Source organism: Oncorhynchus keta, unplaced genomic scaffold (assembly GCF_023373465.1).
Source record: "Oncorhynchus keta strain PuntledgeMale-10-30-2019 unplaced genomic scaffold, Oket_V2 Un_contig_3917_pilon_pilon, whole genome shotgun sequence".
NCBI classification, from domain to species: domain Eukaryota; kingdom Metazoa; phylum Chordata; class Actinopteri; order Salmoniformes; family Salmonidae; genus Oncorhynchus; species Oncorhynchus keta.
Window position 1 is genome coordinate 158,145 of NW_026287502.1, and position 9,715 is coordinate 167,859.

At 49.1% G+C, this 9,715-nt stretch overlaps 1 protein-coding gene and 2 long non-coding RNA genes across 8 annotated transcripts in view; 1 reads left to right on the forward strand and 2 right to left on the reverse strand.

Moving 5' to 3' along the window:
* LOC127924284 (neurotrophin-3-like) overlaps positions 1-2,016 on the forward strand; it is a 157,039-nt gene extending 155,023 nt beyond the window's left edge. The window contains exon 2 of the mRNA XM_052508870.1: positions 324-2,016. Within this exon, the coding sequence (XP_052364830.1) occupies positions 324-1,133 (810 nt within the window). The 3' untranslated portion in view covers positions 1,134-2,016. The remainder of the gene's footprint in view (positions 1-323) is intronic.
* A 2,521-nt stretch (positions 2,017-4,537) lies between these two features.
* Positions 4,538-6,610, reverse strand: LOC127924291 (uncharacterized). Its single transcript, XR_008117583.1, has 4 exons — positions 5,900-6,610; positions 5,515-5,633; positions 5,299-5,348; positions 4,538-5,201 (listed from the first exon to the last, which is right to left on the reverse strand). It is a non-coding gene; the product is annotated as an uncharacterized LOC127924291 (long non-coding RNA).
* A 68-nt stretch (positions 6,611-6,678) lies between these two features.
* On the reverse strand, positions 6,679-9,444 carry LOC127924290 (uncharacterized). Of its 6 annotated transcripts, XR_008117577.1 has the most exons (7): positions 8,774-9,444; positions 8,620-8,729; positions 8,092-8,487; positions 7,894-8,047; positions 7,544-7,717; positions 7,447-7,506; positions 6,679-7,409 (listed from the first exon to the last, which is right to left on the reverse strand). It is a non-coding gene; the product is annotated as an uncharacterized LOC127924290 (long non-coding RNA). The 6 variants fall into 6 exon arrangements; XR_008117578.1 differs by having other exon boundaries at positions 6,679-7,717; positions 7,960-8,047; XR_008117581.1 differs by lacking the exon at positions 8,620-8,729 and having other exon boundaries at positions 6,679-7,717; positions 8,092-8,443; positions 8,796-9,444.
* Between the last annotated feature and the right edge of the window lie 271 nt (positions 9,445-9,715).

The window sequence follows — 9,715 nt, forward strand, 5'->3', positions numbered from 1 at the left end:
TCCACAGATCTGACAGGTGAATCTAGTGGTGTAATTATTGATTATAGGTGATTAATAACTGATATCCTGTCTCCTCTACTCCACAGATCTTACAGGTGAATCTAGTGGTGTAATTATTGATTATAGGTGATTAATAACTGATATTCTGTCTCCTCTACTCCACAGATCTGACAGGTGAATCTAGTGGTGTAATTATTGATTATAGGTGATTAATAACTGATATCCTGTCTCCTCTACTCCACAGATCTGACAGGTGAATCTAGTGGTGTAATTATTGATTATAGGTGATTAATAACTGATATCCTGTCTCCTCTACTCCACAGATCTTACAGGTGAATCTAGTGATGTCCATGTTGCTGTATGTGTTGTTCCTAGCGTACCTCTACGGTATCCAGGCAACGCACATGGAGCGCCAGCAGCCCCCGCCCACCCAGGACCCCATCAACTCCCTCATCATCCAGCTGCTGCAGGCGGACCTGACCCGTGGCCGGGGGAGGCAGGGTGAGGGCCAGGACAGGCAGGCCCAGGACACATTGCCACCGTTGGGCCTGCTCGCCATTGACACCCCTCTGGACAACAGTAGATTCCTGGAGAGGCGCAGCTCGCTGTACCAGCCCAGGTCGTCTGACCTGCTGGGGCAGCAGAAACACTACAACTCTCCCCGGGTCCTGCTGAGTGAGCGGGCGCCCCTGCAGCCTCCTCCGCTCTACTCTATAGATGACTACGTGGGCAGCTCTGACAGAACCAACAAGACCCGCAGGAAGAGATACGCAGAACACAAGAGTTACCGCGGGGAGTACTCCGTCTGTGACAGCCAATCACAGTGGGTGACAGACAAGACGAATGCGGTGGACATCAGGGGTCGTCAGGTCACCGTCCTGGATCAGATAAAGATGGGAACCGCCGAAAGCAACTTTGTTAAGCAGTACTTCTATGAGACCAAGTGTCGGACTGCCAAACCTTTTAAGAGCGGCTGTCGCGGCATCGATGACAAACACTGGAACTCGCAGTGTAAGACCTCTCAGACGTACGTCAGAGCTCTGACGCAGGACCGTACCTCTGTGGGCTGGCGCTGGATACGGATAGACACTTCCTGTGTCTGTGCGTTGTCACGGAAACACCGCAGGACGTAAACACACAACCCGACCATAGACATTATGGAATATATTTCCTTATTGTGAAGGGGGGCTGTACATATAAATTATTATTTAAGTTATGTGAAATACATGTAGTTTCTACATGGCTATATATGATATATAAATATATTTGTTATTTATTGAAGTCATCATCAAAGGAAAAAATAAAATAAAAAATAAACCAAGAACTCCTAACATGTGGCTCCACAGCCACCACACAGCCTAGCATCTTCAGACTCAGACCATGGAGCTGGACAATACAGCCTGCATGGAGAGACTCTACCATGGAGCTGGACAGTACAGCCTGCATGGAGAGACTCTACCATGGGGCTGGACAGTACAGCCTGCATGGAGAGACTCCACCATGGGGCTGGACAGTACAGCCTGCATGGAGAGACTCTACCATGGGGCTGGACAGTACAGCCTAGCATCTTCAGACTCAGACCATGGATCTGGACAGTACAGCCTAGCATGGAGAGACTCTACCATGGGGCTGGACAGTACAGCCTGCATGGAGAGACTCTACCATGGAGCTGGACAGTACAGCCTAGCATGGAGAGACTCTACCATGGGGCTGGACAGTACAGCCTGCATGGAGAGACTCTACCATGGAGCTGGACAGTACAGCCTAGCATCTTCAGACTCAGACCATGGAGCTGGACAGTACAGCCTGCATGGAGAGACTCTACCATGGAGCTGGACAGTACAGCCTGCATGGAGAGACTCTACCATGGAGCTGGACAGTACAGCCTAGCATCTTCAGACTCAGACCATGGAGCTGGACAGTACAGCCTAGCATGGAGAGACTCTACCATGGGGCTGGACAGTACAGCCTGCATGGAGAGACTCTACCATGGAGCTGGACAGTACAGCCTGCATGGAGAGACTCTACCATGGAGCTGGACAGTACAGCCTGCATGGAGAGACTCTACCATGGGGCTGGACAGTACAGCCTGCATGGAGAGACTCTACCATGGGCTGGACAGTACAGCCTAGCATCTTCAGACTCAGACCATGGGGCTGGACAGTACAGCCTGCATGGAGAGACTCTACCATGGAGCTGGACAGTACAGCCTGCATGGAGAGACTCTACCATGGAGCTGGACAGTACAGCCTAGCATCTTAGACTCAGACCATGGAGCTGGACAGTACAGCCTAACATGGAGAGACTCTACCATGGGGCTGGACAGTACAGCCTGCATGGAGAGACTCTACCATGGGGCTGGACAGTACAGCCTAGCATCTTCAGACTCAGACCATGGGGCTGGACAGTACAGCCTAACATGGAGAGACTCTACCATGGGGCTGGACAGTACAGCCTGCATGGAGAGACTCTACCATGGAGCTGGACAGTACAGCCTGCATGGAGAGACTCTACCATGGAGCTGGACAGTACAGCCTAGCATGGAGAGACTCTACCATGGGGCTGGACAGTACAGCCTGCATGGAGAGACTCTACCATGGGGCTGGACAGTACAGCCTGCATGGAGAGACTCTACCATTGGGCTGGACAGTACAGCCTGCATGGAGAGACTCTACCATGGGGCTGGACAGTACAGCCTGCATGGAGAGACTCTACCATGGGGCTGGACAGTACAGCCTAGCATGGAGAGACTCTACCATGGGGCTGGACAGTACAGCCTAGCATCTTCAGACTCAGACCATGGGGCTGGACAGTACAGCCTGCATGGAGAGACTCTACCATTGGGCTGGACAGTACAGCCTAGCATCTTCAGACTCAGACCATGGGGCTGGACAGTACAGCCTGCATAGAGAGACTCTACCATGGGGCTGGACAGTACAGCCTAGCATGGAGACTCTACCATTGCGCTGGACAGTATAGCCTAGCATGGAGAGACACTACCATGGGGCTGGACAGTACAGCCTAGCATGGAGAGACTCTACCATGGGGCTGGACAGTACAGCCTAGTATGGAGAGACTCTACCATGGGGCTGGACAGTACAGCCTAGTATGGAGAGACTCTACCATGGAGCTGGACAGTACAGCCTGCATGGAGAGACTCTACCATGGGGCTGGACAGTACAGCCTGCATGGAGAGACTCTACCATGGAGCTGGACAGTACAGCCTAGCATGGAGAGACAACGTGCCTTGGAGCTGTACAGCCAGCATGGAGAAGACTCACCATGGGCTGGACAGTACAGCCTAGCATGGAGAGACTCTACCATGGAGCTGGACAGTACAGCCTGCATGACAGACTCTACCATGGAGCTGGACAGTACAGCCTGCATGGAAGACTCTACCATTGGGCTGGACAGTACAGCCTGCATGGAGAGACTCTACCATGGGGCTGGACAGTACAGCCTGCATGGACAGACTCTACCATGGGGCTGGACAGTACAGCCTAGCATGTTAGACTCTACCTGGGCTGGACAGTACAGCCTAGCATCTTCAGACTCAAACCATGGGGCTGGACAGTACTATAAGCCTACCATGGAGAGACTCTACCATTGGGCTGGACAGTACAGCCTAGCATCTCCAGACTCAGACCATAAAGGCCTCCACAGTACAGCCTGCATAGAGAGACTCTACCATGGGGCTGGACAGTACAGCCTAAAGCATGGAGACTCTACCATAAAGCTGGACACAGCCTCCACTCTCTACCAGTAAGCTGGACTACAGCCTAAAGCCACACTACCACTGGGCTGGACAGTACAGCCTAGCATGGAGACACTCTACCATGGGGCTGGAAAGTACAGCCTAGTATGAAGAGACAACGTGCCTTGTTGATATACCTAGGGCAGCAGATGAAAAAGAAGATCACTAGGGATATGACATCACCAGTAGGGGATCTACACTGTCATTCAGCTCATGCTATGACATCACTGCTCTGACTGTTGAAAACAGAAATCTGGTCAAATGTTATTGTGGACTAAATATGTACTGTCTGGCTGTATGGACAAACCACGAACATGTACGGGTATTTGACAGACCTGCTGACATACGAGCCTCAGCCACCTCCTCTCCCTGTTAATCTGATCCTGTCTGCCGTCTCCACTCTCTAACCCGAAACCCAACGTCTAATCCTAAAGCCACCACTCTATAAGCCTAAAGACACCTCCACTCTCTAAGCCTAAAGCCACCTCCACTCTCTAATCCTAAAGCCACCTCCACTCTCTAATCCTAAAGCCACCTCCACTCTCTAATCCTAAAGCCACCTCCACTCTCTAATCCTAAAGCCACCTCCACTCTCTAAGCCTAAAGCCACCTCCACTCTCTAATCCTAAAGCCACCTCCACTCTCTAATCCTAAAGCCACCTCCACTCTCTAAGCCTAAAGCCACCTCCACTCTCTAATCCTAAAGACACCACTCTCTAAGCCTAAAGACACCTCCACTCTCTAAGCCTAAAGCCTAAAGACACCTCCACTATAAGCCTAAAGACACCTCCACTCTCTAAGCCTAAAGCCACCTCCACTCTATAAGCCTAAAGCCACCTCCACTCTCTAAGCCTAAAGCCACCTCCACTCTCTAAGCCTAAAGCCACCTCCACTCTCTAAGCCTAAAGCCACCTCCACTCTCTAAGCCTAAAGCCACCTCCACTCTCTAAGCCTAAAGCCACCTCCACTCTCTAAGCCTAAAGCCACCTCCACTCTCTAAGCCTAAAGCTACCTCCACTCTCTAAGCCTAAAGCCACCTCCACTCTCTAAGCCTAAAGCCACCTCCACTCTCTAAGCCTAAAGCCACCACTCTCTAAGCCTAAAGCCACCTCCACTCTCTAAGCCTAAAGCCACCTCCACTCTATAAGCCTAAAGCCACCTCCACTCTCTAAGCCTAAAGCCACCTCCACTCTATAAGCCTAAAGCCACCTCCACTCTCTAAGCCTAAAGCCACCACTCTCTAAGCCTAAAGCCACCTCCACTCTCTAAGCCTAAAGCCACCTCCACTCTCTAAGCCTAAAGCCACCACTCTCTAAGCCTAAAGCCACCTCCACTCTCTAAGCCTAAAGCCACCACTCTCTAAGCCTAAAGCCACCACTCTATAAGCCTAAAGACACCTCCACTCTATAAGCCTAAAGACACCTCCACTCTCTAAGCCTAAAGACACCTCCACTCTCTAAGCCTAAAGACACCCCCACTCTCTAAGCCTAAAGCCACCTCCACTCTCTAATCCTAAAGCCACCACTCTATAAGCCTAAAGACACCTCCACTCTATAAGCCTAAAGACACCTCCACTCTCTAAGCCTAAAGACACCTCCACTCTCTAAGCCTAAAGACACCACTCTATAAGCCTAAAGACACCTCCACTCTCTAATCCTAAAGCCACCACTCTATAAGCCTAAAGACACCTCCACTCTCTAATCCTAAAGCCACCACTCTATAAGCCTAAAGACACCTCCACTCTATAAGCCTAAAGACACCTCCACTCTCTAAGCCTAAAGACACCTCCACTCTCTAATCCTAAAGCCACCACTCTATAAGCCTAAAGACACCTCCACTCTCTAATCCTAAAGCCACCACTCTCTAAGCCTAAAGACACCTCCACTCTCTAAGCCTAAAGCCACCTCCACTCTCTAAGCCTAAAGCCACCTCCACTCTCTAAGCCTAAAGCCACCTCCACTCTCTAAGCCTAAAGCCACCTCCACTCTCTAAGCCTAAAGCCACCTCCACTCTCTAATCCTAAAGCCACCACTCTCTAATCCTAAAGCCACCACTCTATAAGCCTAAAGACACCTCCACTCTCTAAGCCTAAAGACACCTCCACTCTCTAATCCTAAAGCCACCACTCTATAAGCCTAAAGACACCTCCACTCTCTAAGCCTAAAGACACCTCCACTCTCTAAGCCTAAAGCCACCTCCACTCTCTAAGCCTAAAGCCACCTCCACTCTATAAGCCTAAAGACACCTCCACTCTCTAAGCCTAAAGCCACCTCCACTCTCTAAGCCTAAAGCCACCTCCACTCTCTAAGCCTAAAGACACCTCCACTCTCTAAGCCTAAAGACACCTCCACTCTCTAAGCCTAAAGCCACCTCCACTCTCTAAGCCTAAAGCCACCTCCACTCTCTAAGCCTAAAGACACCTCCACTCTCTAAGCCTAAAGCCAACTTCTAACCCTGGTGAATGCTCACCTCTATGTTTGGTGATACCCCGCCCTGAGAACAGTGGAACAGTATGATAGACCCTAGTAGAACCTGGTAGAACCTCAGAACCTGGTAGAATCTAGTAGAACCCGAGTGAACCCAGTAGAACCTGATAGAGCTCTGTGATGTCGAGGGCAAGCAGCAGGTAGGTTGAGGTGTTGAGGCAGGTTAGCAGGTAGGTAGCAGGTATCAGGCTCACATCAGACTGTGTCATAGCTAATGACATGGTGTCTCAGGGAGTGGAAAGCTGCCTAAGGATATGTTCATATGTGCAGAGCTAGGATTGAAACCCCTAAGCTACCCCGTCAGGCCAATCCCAGCTTCAGATCACTATCTGTCGGGTGGGCTTTTACCTAAATCATGCATTGATGTCATTTGGAAGTCTGGAGGACAGAGTTGTGTTTTGCGTAAGACCTCAGACTTCCTGTCGGGTACGAGGTCAGACAGCAATGCCAGAGAGCTATTCATAAGACTTCCAGGTCAGAGGTTAGAGTTTAGAGGTCAGTTGGTTCAGGCTCAGACACTAAATCTGACACCTGTCTATCAAACTAACCCTACCAAACAAACAACCCAGACCCCTAACCCTACTTCACTAACCCTACCTAACCCTGACCCGTAACCCTACCTCAGTAACCCTACCTAACCCTGACCCCCAACCCTACCTCAGTAACCCTACCTAACCCCGACCCCTAACCCTGACCCCACCTCACTAACCCTACCTAATCCTGACCCCTAACCCTACCTCACTAACCCTACCTAACCCTGACCCCTAACACTACCTCAGTAACCCTACCTAACCCTGACCCCTAACCCTACCTCAGTAACCCTACCTAACCCCGACCCCTAACCCTACCTAACCCTGACCCCATCTCACTAACCCTACCTAACCCTGACCCCTAACCCTACCTCACTAACCCTACCTAACCCTGACCCCTAACCCTACCTCAGTAACCCTACCTAACCCCGACCCCTAACCCTACCTAACCCTGACCCCATCTCACTAACCCTACCTAACCCTGACCCCTATCACTACCTCAGTAACCCTACCTAACCCTGACCCCTAACCCTACCTCAGTAACCCTACCTAACCCCGACCCCTAACCCTACCTAACCCTGACCCCATCTCACTAACCCTACCTAACCCTGACCCCTAACCCTACCTCACTAACCCTACCTAACCCTGACCCCTAACACTACCTCAGTAACCCTACCTAACCCTGACCCCTAACCCTACCTCAGTAACCCTACCTAACCCCGACCCCTAACACTACCTCAGTAACCCTACCTAACCCTGACCCCTAACACTACCTCAGTAACCCTACCTAACCCCGACCCCTAACACTACCTCAGTAACCCTACCTAACCCCGACCCCTAACCCTACCTAACCCCGACCCCTAACACTACCTCAGGGTCAGAGAACACTGAGAAGACCTGTCAACCTCAATGTATTGGGAGGAACCTCCACACAACCATCACAGAACCTCCACACAACCATCACAGAACATTCATACAACCATCACAGAACATTCATACAACCATCACAGAACATTCATACAACCATCACAGAACATTCATACAACCATCACAGAACATTCACACAACCATCACAGAACATTCACACAACCATCACAGAACATTCATACAACCATCACAGAACATTCATACAACCATCACAGAACATTCATACAACCATCACAGAACATTCACACAACCATCACAGAACATTCATACAACCATCACAGAACATTCACACAACCATCACAGAACATTCATACAACCATCACAGAACATTCATACAACCATCACAGAACCTCCACACAACCATCACAGAACATTCATACAACCATCACAGAACATTCATACAACCATCACAGAACATTCATACAACCATCACAGAACATTCATACAACCATCACAGAACATTCACACAACCATCACAGAACATTCATACAACCATCACAGAACATTCATACAACCATCACAGAACATTCATACAACCATCACAGAACATTCATACAACCATCACAGAACATTCACACAACCATCACAGAACATTCATACAACCATCACAGAACATTCATACAACCATCACAGAACATTCATACAACCATCACAGAACATTCACACAACCATCACAGAACATTCACACAACCATCACAGAACATTCATACAACCATCACAGAACATTCATACAACCATCACAGAACCTCCACACAACCATCACAGAACATTCATACAACCATCACAGAACCTCCACACAACCATCACAGAACATTCATACAACCATCACAGAACATTCATACAACCGTCACAGAACATTCATACAACCATCACAGAACATTCATACAACCATCACAGAACATTCATACAACCATCACAGAACATTCATACAACCATCACAGAACATTCATACAACCATCACAGAACCTCCACACAACCATCACAGAACATTCATACAACCATCACAGAACATTCATACAACCATCACAGAACCTCCACACAACCATCACAGAACATTCATACAACCATCACAGAACATTCATACAACCATCACAGAACATTCATACAACCATCACAGAACATTCATACAACCATCACAGAACATTCATACAACCATCACAGAACATTCATACAACCATCACAGAACATTCATACAACCATCACAGAACATTCATACAACCATCACAGAACATTCACACAACCATCACAGAACATTCATACAACCATCACAGAACATAATTTACTTTTAATTTTTACCCCTTTTTCTCCCCAATTTCGTGGTATCCAACTGATAGTTACAGTCTTGTCCCATCGCTGCAACTCCCTTACGGACTCGAGGTCGAAGGTCGAGAGCCGTGCGTCCTCCAAATACAACCCAGCCAAGCCGCACTGCTTCTTGACACAATGCCCGCAAGCCGGAAGCCAGCCACACCAATGTGTGGGAGCAAACACCGTACACCTGGCGAGTACACCACAGGAGTAGCTAGTGTGGAATGGGACAAGAGCACTCCCTCCCCTAACCTGGACGACCTGGGCCAATTGTGCGCCGTCTCAAGGGTCTCCCGGTCGCTGCGATAGAGCCTGGACTCAAACCAGGATCTCTAGTGGCACAGCCTGAGACCACCACTCGGGAGGCCCCTCATAACATCCATACAACCATCACTGAACATTCATTCAACCATCTCCTAACATTCATACAACCTTCTCATAACATGATGATATGATATGATATGATATAATATGATATGATATGCCATTTAGCAGACGCTTTTATCCATACGACTTACAGTCATGTGTGCATACATTCTACGTATGGGTGGTCCCTGGGATTGAACCCACTACCCTGGCGTTACAATACGCCATCTCTACCAACTGAGCTACAGAAGGACCACATCCATACAACCTTCTCATAACATTCATACAACCTTCTCATAACATCCATACAACCATCTCCTAACATTCATACAACCTTCTCATAA